Source organism: Paramormyrops kingsleyae, chromosome 7, assembly GCF_048594095.1.
Source record: "Paramormyrops kingsleyae isolate MSU_618 chromosome 7, PKINGS_0.4, whole genome shotgun sequence".
NCBI classification, from domain to species: Eukaryota; Metazoa; Chordata; class Actinopteri; order Osteoglossiformes; family Mormyridae; genus Paramormyrops; species Paramormyrops kingsleyae.
Genome location: NC_132803.1, coordinates 32208631 through 32234623, shown reverse-complemented (window position 1 = coordinate 32234623; position 25993 = coordinate 32208631). Strand labels below are relative to the sequence as shown.

The 25993-nt window shown below is 37.9% G+C and overlaps 1 protein-coding gene across 1 annotated transcript; it reads left to right on the top strand.

Moving 5' to 3' along the window:
• The first annotated feature begins 298 nt into the window (after positions 1-298).
• tbx5a (T-box transcription factor 5a) lies at positions 299-25419 on the top strand. Its single transcript, XM_023818665.2, has 9 exons — positions 299-625; positions 1525-1703; positions 2446-2540; positions 3971-4090; positions 5055-5202; positions 8124-8276; positions 13587-13678; positions 21598-21821; positions 22096-25419. The coding sequence occupies exons 2-9, from the start codon at positions 1560-1562 to the stop codon at positions 22662-22664; spliced, it is 1545 nt and encodes a 514-aa protein (XP_023674433.2). The 5' UTR covers positions 299-625; positions 1525-1559; the 3' UTR covers positions 22665-25419.
• The last annotated feature ends 574 nt before the right edge of the window (positions 25420-25993 follow it).

The window sequence follows — 25993 nt, the reverse complement described above, 5'->3', positions numbered from 1 at the left end:
CAATACTCACCCTGGTTTGATGCATGAGAGAACATAGACAGGAGTATACCTGCATGAGGGGTTGACTAAAGTAACTATACAAAATTGTATAATTTATGGTGTAACTATACAAAATGTTATTTTGCTCGCTCAGTACTTTTTACTACGCACAGTATCTGCGCGCGTCCCCTCGCATTTGTTAGAGAGATAACGTGGAATTGGGTATGTCAATTGAATCATGGGGGCAGATAGAGGGGGCGGGGCACAACAGGAAAGAGATTCTGGGTAGCAACAAGAGCAAGAACGAGAGAAGCAAAGGAGGGAAAGAGCAAGCGAACCGGAGAGAGACCTGCTATTTTCTGTGAGAACAGGCTACCCTTTCTGCTCAGGTCTATGTAGTCTTGACAAACCACTGTTCCAGTATATAAAATTAAAGAAGATTTTTTTAATCAGTGCCCAGAAGAAAAGGACAATTTAATGGATATGTTGGACAGATCTTTAGGGCCGTGCCTCTGGAATACGCCATTTAAGAGTAAACGGCCAAAAATCGATTTATAGATCGAGATTTTATTTGATAAAATCACAGCAAATATTTTCTTCCGCCAGGGATTCGCAACGCAGAGCAACTCGTCTGGCTTTCTCTGAGGTAAATGCATACCTTGTGGCTGGCTCTTGTATTCCGTCAGAATGTCTTGATAAATACTTAATTTTATATTAAAATTTGAAATTTAAATTTCCTTGGAAGATGCAGAAGTGTGGATAACATGCAGATACCGGCTCTATTTAGCTTACTGTATTAATTGTAACATACAGATTGAAAGCCCCTTAAGGCTATTTGTCGAACATTATGTGCGCGACCCCAACAAGACTTCGGATGCATTGAGGCCTATCTTAAAATAATCCAATGTAAAAGGTTAACTTTGGGCAAAAAGTGACTTGGTTTTCGTATTTTGTCACGATTTCCATTACTTAATAGAATATAACCTTACTAGACTGTATATTTAAACAGATTCTTGTTCTTTTCTGTAACATGCCCGACTACTAAAAACATCAATTATATACCCCCGAGAATACGTCGATATGCTGCATGTATAAGATCATAATTAAACATTAAATGCAACGAACGGAAATTCAATTAACAACTGCAAGACAAATACGCACGACACTTGAAGGTCCTTAGCAGTCATTAACAACTGGCAAGTAATGTCTGTGTCTTTGTGATGTCAGAAACAAGTAAAAAATCTTCACTAATTTTGACGTTTAACTTAAAATAAATGTGTAAAAAGTCCAAAAGTTTAGAGAAAGCTAGAACCTATAATACCATGTCGATATGCATACAAAATGAAACTGTTTCATAGCGAAGGTTATGATAGCGAATCGCTTTCTTGGCTTGTGTCCTAGACCCGTTGGTCACCCAGTTTGCGTCAGATCACCAACTTCAGTTTCCCTAAATACAAAGGTTGGCAAACGATTGACTCGGTTTGTTCAGCTACATTTGCAGGCTTAAAATCACGGGTACTTTATTATCTTCGTTTTACTGTTTAGACCCAGCTGGAGCTTCGTCTACTTACATCCCAGAGATGGCGGATGCGGAGGAGGTTTTTGGGCTTCTAAGTCCGCCGAGTGACTCGGATTCAAAGGAATTAAATGATGAAGGTGGACAAGAGAATCGGATACAAACTTCTTGCAAGTCACCGTCAGCGAAGACGTCGTACATTCAACAGGTTAGCAAAATTGCGCTCTTGACAACTGTTAAGTGTCAATTTAGATAGGAGAACGATGCAAATTTAACTCTGAGCTCCCGTGGCGATTACCCGAATGTCATTTAATTAAATCAAATAAATAAATAAGTAATATATATATATATATATAACTTATTTTATTTGAGTTAAATCTGCATCGTTCTAACTAAATTGACATTTTACAGTTGTATTATATTTATTTATTATTATAAATATATTTATATATATGAAACAAGTAATTTAAGGTAAAACATGACTCATAAAATAATTCTGAATTAAGTCGCGACTAAGAATATACAACAATAGGCTACTGCATAACTTACACGGCCTATTCTAATGATGCTCTAAATGACACAAGCAATGCGACTTATAGGCAGTATTATTATTAAGGGCTTTATAAAACAAAGTTTGCATAGCCAGCATCAGTCATACTTGGCTGAAAAAAAATAATCAAAGAATACTTTAAGTCAGAAACATTCACTCCTTTACGAATACAGCGTGAGACAAAATAAAATCTTAATAGAACTAATATATTCTTGAATAGTTATAACATTTACATGGTCTTCTACATACACTATAAAGACAAATCACAATATTATACAAGACTACTGTCCGTCTTCTCCTTTTGAGTACGGTGTCGATAAAGCGTTTAAACCATCTAATGGACAATGGGTAGTAAGGCCATGCAATGACATTAAATTCTGAAAGGTGTGCCTTTTAACAGGGCATGGAAGGGATTAAAGTTCACTTGCACGAAAGAGAGCTATGGACAAAATTTCACGAAGTTGGCACTGAAATGATTATCACCAAAGCTGGGAGGTAAGAGTTTTTATGTTTGTATTCCCAACTTTACACCAGATAGGAAACGCAGAGCCAAAAAAAAAAGCATTTTAAAACAGAACAAAATATATTGTGTTTAATTCACTGGGCTGAGAAAATCTTAACAGTATTACGGCGACGTTTAGCTTACTAATAAATAATAATAAAGCTTTAATAATTAAGCAGCCCTCGTTTTTATTATTTCTCTTTTGGTAATTTCTGGCTTAACTTATAGGCGCATCGACGTTTTTTGCTCATTTAAACAGTTTTGGTATTGCGACTTCAGGGTGTATCGAAAATAGGCGCAGCTTTCTCATATTTTCCTACTTGCGTGCATTTCCCATTGGTTTATACAAGATTCAAGGTTTAATTTGGCACCAACATTCTGTGTATAAATGGTTTTTGTCGATTTAATCGCTTAATTGGTGTACTACGCCATTAAAAATATGTTACCAAGGAAATCTAAGACCGAGTACAACTCGATTAAAACGTGCACACGTATTTGATAAATGGACGAAATCAAGTATAGTTTTCAAATACTTTAAAAGACATTCTGATTTGGAAAAGCGAAACTGAATTGAATTACGTAATTTTTAATATCTTAAAACGCACACTTTTGTCGTGAATACCGCAGAACACATTTAACTGTACTGAAAAATTAAATTACTTTGTATTCTTTCGCCGTCATATTATCCCTAATATCCTTTTACAGAGATTACTAATTAATTTACATTAGGTTAAACTATGATCTCAGTAGATCCTATATTTCAACACCGACATGAACGCTCCATGTAAAAATCAGAAAAGCCCCAAAATTTTTGCCATATGGTCAGCCTCAGTCTGGACCATTGAATCCTACAATCGTAATGCTTTTCTGTTTGATTTTGAATCGCCGTTTCGTTTAAGGTGCAGCACTCGAAATGTTAAACGAAAAGTCCTACTATTAATGATCAAATTAAATATTCTTACACTACTGTGAAGAAAATTAAAATTACAAATTGTTATAATAGTCGAATTAATACGAATAACTATAATTGCTTGCTATTAGTAGATTTAAAATATACAATTTTAGTCTTCTCTGTAGTGCAGCTGATTGAAGTTAAGTCTTTTTCTGACGGTCCAGCAAAATCATGGATGAAGCTACGTATCAGGCTGGAAATAAAGTGTTTCACTAACGAAAGAGGAAGATGCAATTGTCTATAGGAACTCTAAGGAGGCTGATATCTGTTTAATTGAAAAAACTTTCGATTGCTTTAACATGTATTCGGGCCATGTTATCGTATACACATATTTTCAATAAACTTTTACCTGTCATAAACGTCTTACCTACTATTTAAATACTTTCCACACGGCGTCGCCTTGAAATTTATCAGACTGTCATCAATATGTCCATGTTCATGGTAACCTTGGTATTATCTCCCGATTTACAGGCGGATGTTTCCAAGTTACAAAGTCAAGGTGACTGGATTAAATCCCAAAACGAAATACATTCTCTTGATGGATGCAGTACCTGCAGACGACCACCGGTACAAGTTTGCTGACAACAAATGGTGGGTAAAGTTATCACGAACATTTCAGTGGTTCCATCTACTTACTGAATTGCAATTCACAGGTTCTCTTAAAAAACAACTACCTCTAATTTCCTTCTTTATTGATTTATACCATTTAGGCTAAATAATAGCATGCAGTACACTAAATAGGTTATAGTAAAATAAGAAAAGAAAATCATGCCAAGAGCAAACCAAACTCATTTTCTTCGGAATACACATTTTCTGTGCAACACAGGTAGGCTATTGTAAAGAGTGTCAAAAAGCAACCACTTATATCAATTACATTAAAAGGTAGATGCCACAAATTCTTCAATGATACAGATGACTGCAAATGGTGGCGTTTTTTGTCTTGACAATTTCAGAGAACATTTGCAATGCATTTAAGAGAAAACAGGAGAATATATTACCCATTCATCCATGTTCAGACCACTCTTCCTGCTGAAGGTCATAGTATTTTATAACTTCTGATATATAGTTACATACTGGCATGCTTACAGTAAAACAATCATGATAACTTAACTGGGCACACTACTACCCATTCAGCACAGCCCTCTCTTGGTATCTATTATGCTTTATAATAAAATAATGACCTCAGACAAGAAAACAATCAGCATGCTTTTATTTTCAGGTGAAAATCTTAAACGTATTTTATTCCGTACTTCTACTGTTTGTTTTCTAAAAGATTTTTTTAAGTAAAATGGTCTTTCTGGTTTTCACATGATTTAGAAAGTAGTCCACAATGAATGGCCCTTAACACCCTTATTTTTTTAAAAAAACTTAAGACAAAAAAAAGAAGACAGTCCCAATGTAAGTTTGTGTTAAATTTATCTACAAGCCTTAGAAGAGGGTAAGACAGCAGGTGATACACATGGTATATTTAGACCTGGTGACCGCGAGGTGGCCACACTGTGCCTGTTCGGTGAGAGGATGGCACGTATGCATGTGTCTGTGTATTCTGACCCAGGTCAGTGACAGGCAAGGCAGAGCCCGCCATGCCTGGGAGGCTGTACGTACACCCAGATTCACCAGCAGCGGGTGCCCATTGGATGCGGCAACTCGTCTCTTTTCAGAAGCTGAAACTGACAAACAACCACCTCGACCCTTTTGGGCATGTAAGTTTAGAATATTTACTGCATACAGTACTCAAGGCACTGCTTTTCCCACACAGCAGGCTACTGATACTTTTCGTTATGCCTGTCCTTCATGTCTGTGTATATTCAGATTGACTTGTATATGTATCAGTTACTTATTGCTAATTTATACATACAGAGTAAGATCTGATTAAAATGTGTCTTGCAGGATGTTTAATACATTTAGGATACTGGTGATGTGTGTCCTTTGAACTTTACCCCTTCTATAAAACACTGTAAACCCAAACAAGTTAGATGAACTCAAAAAGTTAAGGCAATCCGTTGCCTTAATATTTTAAAGTTTAAAAATCATAATTCCAAATCATAATGCCAATGTTCAGTTAATGGTACATATATATTTTGATTGCATTAGCTTGTTCCATAAATATAAATTTTAGTTGTACTTGCATCATTGGTTTAATTTCACTATATTTCCATTTAAGTATGATACTCATACAAATTAAGTGTTTGCAAAAGTAAATGCTTAGTTAAAATACTGAACTATTCACAAGTTGTCTTAAATGCATTGATTGAGGTTAATAAGTTACTTTAAATGAAAATTTGCGTAGGCTTCCTAGAAAATTTAAGTAGAATGCTCTCAAAATATATATGTACCACTAATTTGAGTTTTACAAACGTATGCGTTATGATTTCAAAGCTTAAAAATATTATGGCAACTGATTGCCTTAATTTTTTTGAGTTCTCATAACTTGTTTGGGCTCACAGTGGATGCATGAAAATGTATATTATCACCAGACCCACAGTACGAGTTCTGCATGTGACAGCGGAACCTGTTCTCTTGGGTTATTTAATTGACCTGCATCTAACTCGACACTTCGGTCCTGCCTTTGCAGGATCGTTGGCTTTGCAAGAGGCCAAAACAAAGCATTTAACTTATACTATATCTATTAAATCCCAGTAGTCCACTTTCCAATTAGGCGGAGTATTGGATATTTAAATGATAGGCCTTGGCTGATTTTGTACTGCTTTGGATGAGGAACATATATAAAGTACACCACTGTCTCACTATGATTGTTAAAGCACATTGGACTGCACCTGAGGGAATATAATCCCCACCACATTGCACAGTCCTGGGAATGTGTTGAAATGTCTTTCACACAAAGCAGCACAACAGGCTTCAGTGCTCCCAGCACATCCAAGCTGCAGCTGTTTAAAAAGTATTCATCTTTAGTATAAAACAGGTCATCTGGAATATGGAAACACACACGCACAAAGACACATGTGGACCAATCATTATGTTTGAAGGATTAAAGAAAGTAAGAAACCGTCTTCAAAACAGAACACTTCAAATGGCACGTATACAAAAAAGGACAGCCCCAAATTAACCCAAGTGAAATCTAGAAAAACACGCGCACACGCACACATACCCACACATACACACACCTGTTAGGGATGCTCAAATATGGCAAAAATCATAAACATGATTATTTTGGTCAATGTTGAGATCATGGTTCTTTAACATGATTACTCATTGGCTTTGGAAATACCATCCATTTATCCTTAGATTTCCAATGAATTTCCTTGAAATCACAATATAATTCAACTGAGAAAGAAATGAAAAGGGGCTGGAAAGGGATGCACTGGATTTATAACACAAGACAAAATAGGAGTACCATTGTGAAACAAAATGTGGCACAATAACCGTTTTGTCACGATTATTTTCTTTTGATAATCGTTGGAAGCCAAAATTGAAATTCGATTAATTGTCCAGCCCTAACACCTGTAGATCAAGCATAGCATTTACAGCATGAATGAAATTGACAAAATAGACCCAGGTTATACTGCTTTTCGAACAGATTAAGTTTTACAAGAATAAGTACAGTAAGAAATGGATTTAAGCAAATCTGTTTCACTTATGGACTCTTTGAAACAGATCACAGGAAAATCACAGGTAATCACAGGAAAATTGTGCAATCATCGGGCCATTTATTCTCATTCTTGTTTAAAGATTAAAAAATGGGGAAAGAAAAAAAAACACTGAAAATTGACAGAATTTTGCATTCAGCTGGCAGTCCCCTTCAACGTCCTGCTAAGAGTCTTCATGTATGGACTCCAGTACACCAATTTTAGATACTGTTACATCACTGAGCTCTCCCTCCCACATAAAGCATGCCATCAGAACGTGGTGTAATGGAACTCCCATCTAAATTAATTGTCCTGGATAAAATGTATGCCAGTGTACAGCAGAGCCTACCAGTCTGACTGAACTTTATTGTGGATCTTCAGAGGTGTAAGGGGACCTGAAAATTTGAATCTTCAGCTGATTTAAAGCTACACATAACAATGTATATGTGGTACTGGGGGTGGGCAAGATGCCCAATTACGAAAAGAAAATCTTCCTTACCTGGAATGATACTGTACACAGCAACTGACTTATGAATATTTATTGTTTGTTAACTGCAGGCTGCTAACTGATCATTTAATTTATAGATCCAGGGTTTTAGTGCACTAAAGTGAGAGAAATCTTGAGTGAGAGAAAATTGTGAAACCAAGTTAATGCACCATTGAGAACATGTTTTCAAATCGGTTCAGCTGACAGCATAAAGTATGTCAGTGCAAGAGTGGAAAACCAAAGATGTCGAGACTAAGCTGCCTGGCCATCTGCTACTGTACATGTGAAGAACACATATGAAAGATGAGCCAGAATTGATTCTAATTCATGCAAGTGAGATTTTTGTTGGGGGGAGAAAAGTGTGAATATGGTGGATGGAGTTCCCTGTTAAGTTTTAAAAATGGTCAGCTTTCAGTACCAGTCATATACCCAGTGTTCATGGTAATCTTAAAGAAATTATAGCTCCACTTTGTGTTAAATAATGTTTACTCTGGACAGAATGCCAATGGAATCCAGATTCTCCTAATGTGAATGTTTTTCTTTTAAACAGATTATCTTAAATTCCATGCACAAATACCAGCCGAGAATACACATTGTGAAAGCAGATGAAAATAATGGATTTGGCTCCAAAAACACAGCCTTCTGTACACACGTGTTTCCCGAGACGTCGTTCATTGCTGTCACATCATACCAGAATCATAAGGTAAGAGCATGTCTCTTAAATGTTTGAAGTTTTAAGGTCATATTCATTAGGCTGTATTTCATATTGCTTAACATTCATCCAAAAATCACACTCTTATGCTGTGAACAGTGCAGCCCTGATTTTCCTACTTGACTTAAACTCTATTGAACAGCACTGAAAATTACATTGGTATCGTGTCATAATATTAAGTTTGAGGCTAAATTTTACATTACTGAAGGAAAAAAGACGCTTGCCAAAAACCCTTTGCCAGCTAATGTACAATGAATATAACATCAGGAAGCTGCCGAACTGAGTAACAGATGCAAAGCTTCATATTACATGGTTAAAAAAAGAACAAGAGAGATAAATCCTAAATGCCCCCCCCCCCCCAAAATGGAGCATTTTCACTCCTTTGTCCTATATTGCATTATCATACCCTCCTATTCCTAAAAGACATTTGATGATTTGGCCATTACCCCAAACACGTCCTTCGCCCCGTTTGTTGCTCACCCCCTGGTCGGTTCTAAGTGACATTACAGCATAGCCTAAAACCCGCTGCGTCTTTCATTGAAGAGGCAGCAAAGTGGCGTGTAGGGTGACGTCCCACGATGGGCCAGAAATCCCCTGGAATGTTAGAGGGTCCTTGTGGGGACCCTGGATGGTGTCAGCTATTTCTAGACACCCAGTGCCTGCTGTTTAAGAATTTTGGGGGAAGACATTCGGCACACTGATACCCCACACCAGAAAATGGATGATTTTTAAAAAAACTCTAAATTCAAAAATTCCTTGGTCTGCAGAGTAGCTGCCATTACTGTTGGGCCTTTATTCCAAAAACAACCCGCCAGCAGTGCCAGAAAACTGGCTAACCATACAGTCTGTACCCAAGGTCCCCTCTCAACTCTATATGTGCATAATGGAATACATGAAAGCTAAAGAATTGTGTACCTGTACTTGTACAACACAGTTGTTCAGTAAAACATCCTTCAAATTACATAACTGACAAATTTAAACCAGAGTTTAATGTACATCATATTTAACATTACTAATATTCCCCTACTTGTAAATGTTTTGTTTCTATTCACTGATAAGGACAACCAGCTAAAACAGTACTAGATCTATACATATTAATATTTTTTAACAGAAAGAGCATGTGTTAAAATAAATAATGATCATATTGGCGTCAATAAGCCACCATGGCGCAATTGCATATTTAGTCACATTGACAATTTTACTGGGGGTTTAATTGCGCCCTTATTGCTATTTGATCACACTGAGTGTGTTTAATATAGCTTGTGTTAGTTGCATCAATATGTACTAATAATATATTATACATGTACTTTTTTCTAACCAGTTTATCTGGATTAATCACTGGTTGACTTCTCTCACCTTGCACCCCTTGAAAGAAAAGTCTAGCCTCGCCTATGTTTAGTTATATTATGTTACAGTATATCATTAATTTTTTTTTTTTTTTTTTGTGGAGTCGAATACAGTCACACCACCTTACAACTAAATAGCATCCATTTTCAAACAGCAGCTTTTCCACTCTAGTTAAAAAAATACAACTGTCTTATTATATGAATTAATTTATTTAGCCATTTTCTCTCATGGTTTAGTTATGACATGTATAATCTTTCATAATTCAAAAAGCGTTTATACACTATTTAAGTAAAAGCAAAATGCTAACAATTGTTTATTGATCATTCCGATTTCAGTGACCGCATTTGACGATACTACAGACAACTCTTTAAAGGTGTGCAGTAAAGAGAAAGATTTTTGAAATTTTATCAAAGGCAGAGTCCGATTAAGACATGTTCTAGACCTAAATTATAGTTAAAATGGCAATTTAAGTACCTTCCGAAATACCTCAGCAAGGTTCAGTTATTGTATTGCCTATTCGATTAAATATTGTTTCATGAGGCAGATAAGTAAACATACTGCCTGATTTTTTTTCTCTTAGATTTAATATCGGTGTTTATAATCGAAACGTCTATAAGCATTGCGATGTACGGTATTTTGAATTAATGCAGTTGTTAATTTAAATGAAAAATCGAACAAAAGGTAAATTTCAAAACGATTAACTTTAGGCAAAACTGCATTCGGGTCGCATTCTATGCCTTTGCATTCCAAAAAGTCTGTGAAAATATGTAACAAATAGTTTTCATCTTTTGATTGCTGCATCATTTAAATCTAATAGCTACTTAAGGAAAGAAATTACATTCCATTTGCCTGAATCTTTTTTGGTATTTCGATAAACTTTAAATGGAATACACCAAAAGAGGACTCGTAGCAATAGCTTAATTCGCCCGGCCATGCTCAGACATATTTGTGCATCTGACTGGAATTTATCACTACTGAATCTGGAATTCATAAAGTACTGCAGATATTGTGAAACCATAATTAATTACTGATAATCCCATTAGTAGTGGTACTGAATGGGTCCACCTAAGACCCATGAAAACGTCACTAGAACAGCCGGTAAAGTCTAAGATCTTCGTCCATAATATTTTAAAACCAAAGCATGCCTTTGGTTGTTAATTTAAAAAAAATGGAATTTCATTTAAAAACACTGGCCGAATTGAACCTGTGGAAAAATCAGTGATGATATAAAATTAAAGCGGTCACGCCAAAATGATTTACCTGATAATACTTCTCGAACTTGGTAGAGACCTAGTGGTGGAATCTGATTTCACCAGAGGTGAAACAGTAAAGCCTCGAATCTTGATAGTTGTTAACTTCTGGTATTGGTGCATTTGTGTTATCTGTCCATGCACCAATCTATATTTTGCTTTTTCAAGGTACTTCAAAGTTTAGATTGTTATACTTTGTCCATGTAATGGCATTTGTATATTTTAATTACGCAAGGTACATACAATTGTTACTATTAATGCTATTGGACTGAATATTTCCCAAACAGATGAGGACCCAGCAACAAACACTCATTTGACTTGCAAGCATACGTAATTTGGCCGATTTTGAAATGCCTTAAGCCAAAATTAGCTGGGTGTTGCTAAAAGCTACATATATCCTCTTTTCTCGGATACTTGTCTGCTATAGCTTCATAATGACCAAAGTAAATTGGGACAAGGGCAATAAGAGGTGGGCTAAGATCATTAATGCCTTGTCAGCCAATCACAACTTCCTGCGTCTTCCTGTGCAGGAAATTTTAATAGCTGCTATCCCAGAAAACGTTAATTACACCCGTTCTTTAACAGAAGGGTCCTTGAAACATGTTTGGCCAATTAATATTGCCTTTAACTTTTACGACCAGAACCGGGGAAATGGGACTGATTCTTCTGCATAAAGCAAAATATTCCTCTTGTGAATATTTAATCAATACCAGCACAACATAACCACATAGTGTTTTACATTATAAATTCCTGTGCTTTGAATGCCAAGAGTTATTTAGGGTTACAACGGTATGGAACATTCTAAAATGGCAATAAACAAAAAAAGGTTTTGTAGAGCGCAACTTGTTAAACAGTTGACTATGTAACGAAAAAGCTTTTTGGTAACGTTCACCTAGTAATACTCCTATAAAACCACTTAAGCTACGGTTTTATGAATTAGTTAAGAGTATAAATTAGTTCACATTACAAAGGTGCAGTTAAAACTTTTTTAGCATTGTTCTCACGCAGATTCTCTTGGAGGAACAATGCAAAACTTACCAAACGGGAAGGGGGAAGGTGGCAGTAGCGTATTTTGTCACCGTGAGTGAAGCCTTATTAAGAAAAGTAAAATATTTTCATTACTGTAAATATGTAGTGGTGTTTCGGGTAAGCTACATGCGACTCGAGATTAAATTCGATGCATTTTCATGGTTGTGCTTTATCGAAATTGAGTACAAGATAAGTTACATACGTACACATGTAGGAAAGCCTACAAAATCTTAATTTCTACAAAATCTAGCCCAAGTCATTAGCTCTTTAGTAAACGACTACATTTATAGTTATTTACCCCCTCCTTATGCTCCCTGAGATGAAACGGAACAATTTACAGACATGCGCGCGTTTACATCGCCGGAGAAACAGTAAGTTGATAGTTGGCACACATAGGCAATAGGTGTGAATACATTTGTTGAGAGGACATATTTACGGATTATCTTGAATACTGTAAAAATACTGGTCCACCTATTAAACTCGACCGCAAAAATAATATCTAAGAAAGTTTTAAACGGAAACGCTTTATTAAATGTGAAGCATTAAACTGGTATAATTTTCGCTTTTTAAACAAATGTACAAATTGACAACGTTAGGAAAAACTATCAAAAAGCTATAAACTTCCAAAAAGCAAATGATCATCTTTGAAGAAACTGTGCAGTTACTTCATTCAATAAAAGCTAAATATATTTTCACATAGAATAGACAAGAATAAAATAAGCTTTCTCCAGTTTCTTATGGTAAATTTAAAGGACTTGATGAAATAATTATTATACAGTTGTATACCATCGTCATCGCTTCATCTCCTTAGGGGATGATAAGAATGTTAGCAGAGAGGGGTCGCGAGGTTCGGATTAAATTGTATTTCAGTAAGGACACAAATACGGTACAGATCGCGTCCCGTGTTTGTTCAAAACAGTGGCCTGTACTACGAAGCGGGGTTACTGGCTTATCGGGGTAACTTGTCGGATTTAAGGTAGTCTGGGCAAAATGTAAGTGAACGAATATGAAGTCTATTTAAACTGTGGTACCTTAAATCCGACAAGTTACCCCGATAAACCAGTAACCCCACTTCGTAGTACAGGCCACCGGACACAGCATTTTGTTTTTCAATAAGGGATAATCCCGTAAATACGGGACGGGTGGCAACTCTAGGTCTGAAATTTTATTAAACTTTGATTGACGCCGCTTTATAGCGGAGTCCCTTGGGCTTCAGCCCGGGTAAGCCGGTTCATTAAAGTGCTCCCTGTGCTCATCGGCGGTCTGCACACTTCTTGATGTTAGAGTTGGCTTTTGGTAAAGAATTGCCGCTACACGGAACACATCACTGTTTGCTTCAGCACTTAACTAGCCGTGATCTTGTTTGACATCGATCATACCGTGCAAGCTTTGAAATGCGCAGATTTGACATTGAAGCAGAAAACAGGATGGTGATAAATTTGATTTCGAAAAACAACCTACAACTTAAGAAAAACAATTTGATTCGTTTACTGTAATTTAAATGAAAATCAATATACACAAAACACTAATGTCTGCCTCCCCTCTAGAGTAGGCTCCTTTCTAAAGATTAGGAGGCCATTAACTTGGAAGGGAAAGTTGTCAGTTAACTACTGTATGGGTATGAATGTGGTTCAACAACACACAACTCAGTACAACCATGCTGATCATCTTCCAGATCACCCAGCTGAAGATTGAAAACAACCCCTTCGCTAAGGGCTTCCGGGGGAGCGATGACATGGAGCTGCACCGGATATCCAAAATCCCAAGGTAGTCACTTGGAACGAGCCTCCTGTTCACATTCCACGTCAGTGTTTTTCTTTAGACCAGTCCCCAGCTGACTAGCATTACCACAACTATGTTTTCTCTGCCTCATCCCATACCCCAAATAATCCACAGAAGCAGGCTACCTACTGTTAACTGCTGCTAAATAGCCAAATATATCAGCAACTACACTCACATAAACGAGCAAAGCAGTAACCTTAAATTGCTAAACAGCAGTTAACACTTCACTGAAAACACTCAAGATCAATCTAGTCCAGTACATAACATTATGAAAACGATTAAGGAGGAACCCTATTCAGCCTGTCTTGTTTTCTTGAAGTACTACTTAGTTAATCAGTCATCTTCTTGGCTGACCTCTCTTAACACCCCCCTCTGGACTGTCTGTACTTGGATCATAGTCCACCCCTACTCAGTTGTCCTTTTAATCATCCTGGTACAGTGACACCTTCTGATAAAAAATCTTGTTTGTTTTTGCTTAACTTGTTCTAAGAGACAGACCCCCATTTGAAGTGACGTGACCACACGCAAGTTTGTACATAGTATACTGGGGCAGTCTTACCAGTCCCTGTGTAGAGATTGGGTCAGGGGCAGGGAATCTTATCCGCAAAGGGCCGGTGTGTATGCAGGTTTTTGGTGTAACCTTTAGGTCAGCTGTTTAAACCCAGGTGTGAGGACTCTTCAGCCAATCAGTCCTCTAATTAGTGACCTAATTAGGGAGTTGCAGCGAAAACCTGTATACACACCGACCCTTTGTGCAAAAGATTGGCCACCCCTGGTTTAGGTCTTAGGGAGTGGTGCTCAGGCTGTACAAAGAGCACATTCAAAACACCATCTCTGTTTTTGAGTCTATTAAATTATATTTTTGTGAAGACATGTAAACACCCAAAGCTTTATGAAGAAAGGCTCTCATTATCTTCAGTATAGCAGTGCATATACTGCTGTCTCTTCCTGAGTGAAATAGCGATATTGAATTCAACTGACTCAAGTGACCATCATCAATATTTCACATTGGTCTTAAAATTTTTAAGCAATTTTTTTCTTGGCTATCCCATCCCAGCTGCAGCATACACTCTTGTCCTGCAGGTAGCCAGTCTGTCAAGTATTTTAAGTTCAGTTTTTGATATAGGAGGGTTGCACGTCACATCACACAGCACCATCCACAGCAAGCAAAGTCCATCATCTACCATATTGGTACATAGTCTGGTGTGATACATATTATGTACTCCATGTGTGTTTTACTGTGTTTGTCATGGCCATGTATGCTGTTGTTGCCGGTAACAGCAGTGTTTGTGACAAAGGTAAGGGATCATTTAGGATCCCCAAAACTATTAAAAGAAAAAAAAAAAGAACAATCACCAGACGTTCTGTGTGAAAATCCAGAGAAGAGAGATGGAGTTTTATCTAGTGAGCGCCACCAAGAATGGTTATAAAGCATCTCAAGACTGGATCATACTGAGGAGAACCAACAGTGCCAGAGTTTGCAGAGATCACTTTATAAATGGTAAGAATAATGCTTAAAAAAGCTCTGCTTCTAGATGTTCAGTTCTGTATGCAGCTTCTCCCCGCTGTCCAAAAGCAGAGTGTTTCTGTGAAAGCTTTCAGAAGCCGAAATGGCGTAGTTACAATTAAATTATATGGGAAAATATTTGAGCATTTCCAGCCCTAAAAAATAACCAACCAAATCATACCAAATAGCACACAAAACCTAAAATAATACTAACATGGGGTAAAAGTAAGACTAGTATTTAAATACACAGCCTATATAAATGTAGAAATAATGTATTTAGTGTTTTTTTACTTAGCAGAATCAATATAGTCATGTGTTGCTTAAGAACAGGGATACATTCCGAGAAATGCATGGTCAGGTGATTTCACCGTTGTGAGATGTGTTACACAAACCTAGATGGAATAGCCTCCTACACACCTAGGCTATAGGGTATCGTTAAATGACGAAAAAAGAACCAGTTCAACCATTCAAACCATTCAACCATTCAAAGCATGAACCAGTAACAGTTATTACTATTATCAAATATTATGTACCATACATAATTGTATGTGCTATACTCTTATGACTTGCAATATAGTAGGTTTGTTTACACCAGCATCAATACAAACAAGTGCATAATGCATTACGCTATGATGTTATGACAGCTACAATATTGCTAGGTGACAGGAATTTTTCAGCTCCATTATAATCTTATGGGACTACCATTGTATATATGCTGTTGGTCGTTGACTGAAATGTCCTTAAGTGGCATATGACAATATGTATTACCGGCTCACTGATATATATATTAAATGCTCTTTTTACAATTTCTCCTTTTTTTGTAAAAGCAAAAATCCTCTTCAGATTTCTTTTGGTTAATGAATACAGGGGCTAATGTAGGTCTTTTGTAAAAGTGAAGTGACGTAAAGTGAATGTATGTAAAGCAAGGGGATGCGTGTATAAAAGTGATGATCTTCGTTAGTTGGTGAACATCAGCTTAATTTTTGTTAGCATGCTAAAACTATTGTATCTCATGATCCTCATTCTGTTTATCATTGCGACAACTGATGAAACCTAACCTGATTACAAGTAACTTTATGGATTTGAAAATGATTGCAGCGAATGTAAGACACAGCAGTCTGTCAGCATCATGGACTTCAAGAGAGGAAACAAAAAGAAACATCTCCTCAGACACTCCTCACAGCCAGATGAGAGCAGCACATCCAGGGATGAAATAAATCAATCAACAATTTACCTTTAAAACATTTACTTGTGTGCTCAAACCAAATTAGTTTTAATAACGACAAACACAACACTGTAACCAAGGGTGTAACTTATAGGGGGATGTAACACCTCCAATTATCAAAACCAGCCAATACCACCCCCAGGACCCCTTAAATGGGTGGAGACTTCAACCCCCCCAATGCTCATCCCAGCTATGCCCTTGACTGTAATGTTTACATTACAGTATATAGAAATGTAATTGCTTAACGTTACCATTACATGACGAAAATAACATGCCAACAATATATAATAAATTAATAATAAGCATGCGATTTGCACCTATACTTACCTGTGAATACATCTAAATATTTAATCCATACTTTCTCCTCTGCAGTTTTTTTGTACCAAGCCAGAAATATATAAATTAAGCCTCCAGACTTTGTCACTTTCTTTTGTTTCAGTGTCACATATTGCATTTGAAAAACCAGACAATGAACCATTTCCTTATCTTCCTATTACTATTTTCTTCTACCAAACTCCACACAACAATTGTATTTTTGTAATTTTCTTTATGTCTCAGAGAGATTACCAGATTACCTTCGGCTTTTCAAATGACAGTACTGCACACATTAAATGACTGAACTGTGTATAATTCAAATACTTTACAGTACATAAAATATAGCTGATTGTAGTTTCGCTACTGCATCTCGTTGGCTCGTTTTTCGCAAGTTTATCAAACTTTGAAGAGTCTATATTTGTAATTGAGAGAAAATGATTTGTTTTTCCCGTCATATTTTATGTGCACGTAGAATTAGCCTCGGGTAGCTAGTCAGAAGCAGAGGGATTACCGCACGGCAAAGTGGGCAAGTAAAAAAATTATCATAATTTTATTTTTGCCACATTTTATGTATAAAAAGACCCAAAATTAACACTAAGCTGACAACGTGATTACTATAAGCGAATTATTTAAGCTGCATTTGTACAGGAATGATACTGTCCCAAGCTTTTTCATCCATATAAGTAGTTGATCACTATAACCGTGATCACTAGCGGTTTCCACTGTATTTTAAACATTGCTAGTGCTGAAACCAATTGAAACAAACTGTTTTTTCGCAGTGTTTATATTTGACTTGTTTTGTTCGATGTCGTCTTCACTAAAGCTATAATGTGTCCAAACGACGGACATGGCATTTGTCTTTGGTACAAGGTGCTGTAGTTGCTCATTTTGGGTGAGTGTTTGAGTTCTCCATGTTGCTTCTAAGTCGCAGACTGGACAGGGTGGAGTCACGTGACTCATGCGGTTTTTAAGGGGACAGTACATGAACACAGACTAGAGAAAGTATTATTTTTTAAGTATTAACAGAATTAGAAACAAAACAAAAAAACGAAGTAACGACATGGGCAATATTATATCGATTAGAGGTTCTGGATGTCAGTTTTGATATTTTTCGATTAATTGCCAAGCCCTACTAAACCCCCTCTACAACACATCTTTTTCAGTTTTGGTGTGATCTCCCCCTTGAACACTGTAAAAGCTTCAGCAGCAGCATATTTCAGTATTTCAGCCTTAACAGCATAAGAGAATTCAAATAGAGGCAGGATTAGTTCTTATTGTTCTCGCGGGTCCGTTCTAGTGTAGGTTTATGTGGCCTGGTCAAGATTAAGTCTGAAGAACAGTGCCAAACAAAGAAAGCATTTTATGTTTTGAAAAGGAGAACAGACAAACAGTACATGATGAAAAACTTCAAATGAAATTGATACCACATGATGCACTCACTGGTTTGTTCATTTTAATTACATGAACTGACCATTTTTGGTGTGTGCGGCATAAAAACCTTATATTGAAGTTAACAGCTTTAGGGACAACTTATCAGATGAGAAGCTGTGGAATAAGATACAGAGGTGAAGCCAATTTTGTAGCCTTTGCTCCTTCTTACTAAACATTGACTAATAATCGCATTCAAGAGGCAAAGCACAGCAGCAGTATTTAATTTAAATGCAATGAAATTTCTTTATATCGGTTGGTACTGATAATTATCATGATATAATCATTATTTCTTTATTCCCCATAAACAGACCATGAAAAAGATGACAAATTGAATGTACTGCAAACTGATGTCTAATTTTAATGAATCAGTAATACGCCAATAGTACAGTTTATTGCCGTTTTTTTTGTGACTGCCTCGCTGCTCATTACAGGGGCAGATTTTACCAGTCACTTTATATTGAAAAATAAAACGTGTCCCGTTTTGAACTAATATGGGGCAGGACTGAAAGTTACAATAGGAATTGCTGATGTCTAAGTGTTTGTATTCTGTATGTTCTGCTGGATGGCAATGCTTTGAGTAATGAAATACATTTGTAATATTTCCAATTTTAGTTGGCATCAGTCTGTTGAGTGTTGTAGGCTACGTTAAATTGCCAAAGTACCACTACACCACCTATGCCTTTTTGATCTCCCCCTTCCTTTTTGCTATGTAATGCATTTCTATCATGATGTAGAAGAAATGGATAAGACAAATTAAAAGCGCATTCCCTATCTTTCATTAGGAATCTACACGTTACTGCAGCCAATTTGCTGCGCTTGCAGAGCGTGAGGATAAAACATATACTTAACGAAGATTGTAGTTCTATATCAGACAAAATCATTTATCATATGCATCAGTTATTTTTTATTCTTAGTTGTGGAACTGCACCCTAAACAGTATTAGTCTTATTTTAAATAGAGAAATCTTTATTATTTTAAAGTTATTTAACCTTTCATGATGTGACTATTGCATGTGTTCCCATTGCCACCACACTGAGTCCCCCCTCAATTACAAACTCCTGACGCTACTGCACAGTGCTGTTCCGATACTGGTCAGGGCGTGGGGGGTTAGACTCTCATACTGGTCAGGGCGTGGGGGGTTAGACTCTCATACTGGTCAGGGCGTGGGGGGTTAGACTCTCATACTGGTCAGGGCGTGGGGGGTTAGACTCTCATACTGGTCAGGGCGTGGGGGGTTAGACTCTCATACTGGTCAGGGCGTGGGGGGTTAGTCTCTCATACTGGTCAGGGCGTGGGGGGTTAGACTCTCATACTGGTCAGGGCGTGGGGGGTTAGACTCTCATACTGGTCAGGGCGTGGGGGGTTAGACTCTCATACTGGTCAGGGCGTGGGGGGTTAGTCTCTCATACTGGTCAGGGCGTGGGGGGTTAGACTCTCATACTGGTCAGGGCGTGGGGGGTTAGACTCTCATACTGGTCAGGGCGTGGGGGGTTAGTCTCTCATACTGGTCAGGGCGTGGGGGGTTAGACTCTCATACTGGTCAGGGCGTGGGGGGTTAGACTCTCATACTGGTCAGGGCGTGGGGGGTTAGACTCTCATACTGGTCAGGGCGTGGGGGGTTAGACTCTCATACTGGTCAGGGCGTGGGGGGTTAGACTCTCATACTGGTCAGGGCGTGGGGGGTTAGACTCTCATACTGGTGAGTTGACCTTTCTTTTTAACATTTTCTCACTCCACACTAGTTGTTATATCATATGCCGATGGTGCAATTGGGTCAGTGACATTTTAGATTTTCAAATCAGCAAAAAAAAATAAAAATGAAACGGCAAGTCAGTTTCAACATTCTCAGGTTGAGAATGCTTGTCAGCCCAGCCATATACAAGCACACAGAGGGTTGAAATTGCGTTTCTCTTGGAGCAAATTATGTGACAATTAAATACATGGGACAAACAAAGTGCAGCTGTAACATGACAGTGCAAAAGTCAGACAAGACAATCAGACAAACTATTGAAACATTGTAGTGCAACAACAAAGTACAAACAGCAAATAGTGCAATGAGCGGGTAGGAGGTAAATAATTGGCCTTGGAATAATAGCAGCAAATAAAAAATTTAAACATAGTATAAACACAGTAGCAGCATGAAATACGGTGTAGAGCAGAATAAATAGGACTGTATAAACCCATTTAAAGAGTACAATAAAACGGTATAAAAACCAGTTTTAAAAAGTCTAGGACAGTATGAGGGCAGTTTAAAGTGTCAATGCAGTGCGACTGAGGGAGTCAGTTTAAAGTGTCAATGCAGCGCGATTGAGGGAGTCAGTTTAAAGTGTCATCAGTGAGGTGAGTGTAGTTGTGTATTAGTCTCCATTCAGGCCTCTGGTGCGAGGTGGGGGCTTGCATGTGGAAAGAAACATATCTGATATCTGGCAGGGGTGAGTCTGATCCTTCTGAACCTTTTTACAGATATTACAGGGGAGAACAGTCCATGAGGTGTATGTGGGATCTGCAGCAATATTGGTTGCATGGTGGGCGCAGCGCTTCTCATACAGTTCAGAGAGTGCTGGGAGGGGGACACCAATGATCTTCTCCGCTGTCCTCACTATGTGCTGCAGAGATTTTTGGTCGCTGCTGTTGCTGTTTCCAAACCAGGAAGTCACAGTCTCAAATAGTGAAAACTGTAATTGTTGATTGAATTGAAATAAATTTTTACTGACTGAACTATAAACATTTTATTGACATTAAAAGCAGACTATCCCTCAGTAGTCTCATATCATCACTCTCCATTCTCTTAATACAATAATGACTATAATCAACTCATGTATTCTTGAGTAAAATTTGAACCATAAGAATCTGATTGGAGTTTAATTTTCATCACTACCATTAGTTACAGAACAACAATGTTTTTTCAGCAGGTATTAATGGATAAATTAACAGGCAAATCTCAATTTCATTTCAATTAGAAAAATTAGAAAATATTATTCACAAATATTATTCACTTCATTTCAATCCCAAGCAAACCTGTTACATAATTGTCTGTTTATGTGACATATCACACTCCATTATGAAGGTATATGATAGGCTGCTTATGAGCCAGAGAGGGACCACACATGGGTGTTTTCATGCAACAGAAACCTACCTATTTGTTATGTGCTTTCCAGGCAGTTTATATCTAATGCATTTAAGTGAAAAAATTGAACATTCTGTCAAACGATAGTGATATGCATCATGATAGTTTTATCTCCCAGGCCTATTTCATTTGATGTAAAATGTGTTGCCAGTGAAATATTGGGTGTTAAACACTGAATTTTCAGTCAAGCATTTGTTATATTGATAGAGGAAAATTATGCTGAGACAATTTAGATTTTATTGACCAGCCCTATTTTATTGAAATTCAAAATGTCAATTATGCATGTATAATTCCTGCAGCAATAAGGAGTATCCAAGGGTTCCACAAACTACAATACACCAGAGGCTGGCGCCCAGTACGACCGCCTTCAGCATAGAAGCACGGGGTCCATCTTCAGCAGGTGGACTGAGTGTATCCCAGTATCCATGTGAAAAGATTAAAAATGGCCCACCGGACCTCCTACCCCCCTCCTATGCTGTACCCCACAATCACTACCAAGACTACCACTGCACAAGAAGGAAAGGTAGGCCTTCTTCCAGCAATCCTACAATGTTGACTCATATTATCTGAATAAAAATTAATGGAAAAACTACGACCCATCATCCGAAAGAATCCTTCAAAGGCCTTGTGTAAATAAATACATTTCTTTGTTGATATGTCAGTAACCCTCTGAATACAGCCCATGAACAGATGGTCAACCATATGTAAATAAGGTGAAGTCTGATCACCTCACATGTATTCTTCAGAGTGTTTTTTTGCAGCCTTTAACAGACAAAATGTGTCAACTGTGTCCACAGTGGATGGGGAATGTCATACAGGAGATCACCTGTATAAGAAGTCATATATCGAGAGCATCACCAGTGAGGATGAGCACTACTATCGACCAGCCAGCTATTCTCAGTCCCTGGCCTTGGCCAGCAGTCCCTACAGGGCAGAGTCCACCCAACGGCAGGCCTGCATGTATGCCAGCACATCCCAGGCAATGGAGCCCTTGACCAACCTGGAAGACATGAGCTGTAGCACCTGGACCAGCATGTCACCTTATGGCAGCTGCACGGTGGCTGCCGTGCCCTCCGTGGAGCGACGACCCTACCAGCACTTCTCTGCCCACTTCACTTCGGGGTCCCTAGTGCCCAGACTAAGCGGGACATCTGGCCATACCTCACCTCAACTTCACAGGGACACCCACACTGTGTACCCTAACCCAGCGGCTCATCAGCCCCCGCCCCGTCAATGTGGCCCAAACGTGTCTACCAGCAGCCCTGAGTATTTGTATGCCCATGCCATGCCCCGTGCCCTGTCCCCACACCATTACCACGCAGTTCCCACTGTGGGCATCGTGCCTGAGTGGAGTGAGGGCACCTAGCTCCAGGATGGCTTTTGCATGCCTGACGTGAACTTCAGCAATGAGAACAGGAGTGCAGATAGACATGCATGCGACAGATCAAGACACCAAGGTCAATGGAGGACAGAATCTCCCCAGACTGATAAATATTTTTTTCAAGCAGTTTGTTTTTGCACATTTTTATGAATTGTGTTTTTAGGTGTTGCATGTATGCAGTTAGTTTTAAATGATTACTATATAAAACAAAGTACTTTCAAAGTTTAAAATTAAACCAGTACAGTTTTCATCAGCTCTAAAAAATTCATGTTTACTCCTTTATCTACAATTTAAAAAATAGTAATAAGGTTGTCATTGGAAAAACATTATTGACACATTGAACTTTTAAGTTTGTATGAATGTTCAAAATTCATTTCATGTTATCCTTGCTTGATTAAGACCGGCCTGAAATGACCTCTTCCCTAAAACTATAGTGTGCTGGTACAAGCAGCTCATGCTTTCCTTGTAATCATACAGCCCTCATTCTTTCTGATTTACGGTTCGGCTGTTTGGTTCATGACCCTCCTAAGTTGCATGTCCCCTTTAATTAACATGTTTCTTATTTTTAAAACTTCTGTACTACATGGGTATGTGACAGGTCTCAGTGACATGAGATTAACTTCAGTTTTTTGGTCACAGCCCACTATCCATCTATAAGAGATCATGTTTGATGACTGATCAAATCCATACCTATATCCTCCTAACTCCTTAAAATAGTCAGGGTCACACTAGGGCCTGGAGTCTATCCCAAGCTACATAGTGCATTTCTTTTGGCCTGTATGAGGAAACTGCCATGATACAAAGAGAACATGCAAACACCACACAGATTTGAAGTAGAAGTCAAACTCCTAATCCTGGACATATAAAGCAACAGTGCAACCCACTGAGCCACTATGCCATTGTCAAAATACAAGAAACAGAACCATATAAGAAATCCATGCTGCCTTTCATTATTTTATGAGCTGCTACATACATAAGCTGTTATGCCTACAAATCAAAGTATCCTGAGGTAGGCTGTCAAGAGCACTGCTAGTAAAGGGGAAGAAAGAGTTACTTAATGGGGTCAGAGGCATGCCTGATGATTCAAGGTGGCTCATTTCAAGGTTTATAGTGCCACACAATACACAATGTACGCATGTGCAATAATGATATCGCAGGATGTGCAACGTCAAGTACGGCAAATGAAACACGAACACATCATGCTACAACTTTTTTGCTGCTTGATACAAAAGGAAAACTCACATGCTTCTCCTTTTCCATGATTAATCTACAACAGAAGTCTGTCTGCTATAACAATTTACTCTGATTTAAGGGGGTTTGAATACACAGAGTTTGTAGCTAGTGAGTGAGATGCAGATGTGCGATATTAATACTGGCATGACGTGTTAGTGTCGCTGAAACATTTTTCTTCTGTCATAGGATTGTCAAATTTAATAAGCTTTGCAATTTTAATGATTATTCCTTTTCAGTATTATCTAGTATAATGTGATGTTTTCGTATACCATAGAACATGCGGACAACTTCTGTTAAACCAACAGTAATGTTTACTAGAAGTACTCTGGTCAATGACATGTATATAGCTGTCTACCACTTTGCAGGCTCCCCCGCGTCAGTCTTCCCAGTGCCACTACCTGATCCGTACAATCTACCCAATCTGTTCCTTCCGGATCCTGTTCACCTACTTTACATGTGCGCATGCATGTTGCTACCCAATTTGTACTGGAAGTCCAATTTACCGCAGCCCCCAATACAAGACAATGCATGCGGGAAAACGTCTATGCTAAAAGTATAGTAGTAATAACAAATCGATCGTCATTATGATTACTACATATAATATTTAATTACAAATGTAAAAATGACTTTTACATTATAACACTTTATCAATCCTCATCACCGCCAAACAGCTGCAGTATACATCACTGACATGAACACTCTGTCGCAACAATCTATAGTATTGTACACACTGTAAACACTACACACAGGTTAAGAAAATAAATCAGTTTAAGTTTACCATAATTGCTTTTGCATGAATTCTGCATGCTGTCTACGAGCCAATCATTTTCATCCCTCCTGCTTAAATCACTCACAGCCGGGTCTGATATTTTTCAATATCAAGCAGTCCTAGTCATTTTTAAATGTTCTTACTGCCCAATATAAAATGTAAAGTATAAAGCAGTATAGTTCACAGAATGCCAACAATTTGTAAATACCAGTTTTTAATGTTTATAGTATTTATTGTACCTAAACACTAGGAAATTGTTAGTTTCCAGTTGATATGAATGTTTTGCTAGTTGCCCTTCCCACCTATTTACCTTTTTAACATAATGAAATGCTTTTGATTAGAAAATGGCTATTAAAAATGGCATTGTAATGTATGTAAATAAACACTATATGTAGCGAGAACGCAAGTACATTTTAAGGAATATTTTAGCTTTATTTCTCTGATTGTTTTCCATCATTAGTAGAAATTAAAGAATTTTCAACCAATAATCAATTTAGAAATATACTTTGTGATCCTATATAAACACTTGTATGTTGCAGGGATACAAATTGAAAAAAGTCCCTCCTACCGAGGAACTTACAGGGAGATACAATTGATTAACAATGCAGACAAAGTGGCCCTGCTAATCACTCTGCCCGGATATGAGACCCAACACATCTTCATGCTGTGCATGATACAGCACACACTTGTGATGGAGATGGGGGGGGGGCAATCAATTAAACTAAACTTTAGAATGTAGAGGAGTTGTTGTATCCACATATTTAATGCTGGGACCATCCTAAGGAAAGATTATATGTACTGATCACCTAGTCAAAATACTAATGTCACAATGTGTCTAACTAAAGCCTTAAGCAAATGAAAGAGCATTTGTGGCTAATCAAAATTCCAGCTAACCTCTATTTAGTTTAGTAGTTTAGTTTTACTTATGTAGCTAGCTCTCTGTAACAAACCATTTTATCATCATTTTTAAAGATCTAACAGCCCAGGACAGCTATCCAGATATTTGCTCCCAGCCAAAATCCCATGGAATAAAACAACCTCCTAATATTCTAAGTATGTTCAGTCTGCATAGTATATTGCTTCTGGAAGGTGGTTCAAAGGGTTTTAAAAATGACTGAAAAAAGCAGTTTGAACCCTTAGAAAAACTACCACTCTGTCTCTTTGGGGGATTTCTGTACTCAGACATGGCGACCTGGTCCTCAGAGAACCTTTGATCCGAGCTACCCAGCCCATCTTATCTGGCCCTGAAGAGATTCCTACCCCCTCCAGCATCCAACAGAAAGAGAAAGTCATTAACCCCAGACCCCCAGGG

Coding starts and splice junctions, on each gene's coding strand:
- tbx5a (XM_023818665.2), top strand. CDS start 1,560: ATGGCGGATGCGGAGGAGGTTTTTGGGCTTCTAAGTCCGCCGAGTGAC. Junction 2,541..3,970: donor ATTATCACCAAAGCTGGGAG/GTAAGAGTTTTT, acceptor CCCGATTTACAG/GCGGATGTTTCCAAGTTACA. Junction 21,822..22,095: donor CCACTGCACAAGAAGGAAAG/GTAGGCCTTCTT, acceptor CTGTGTCCACAG/TGGATGGGGAATGTCATACA.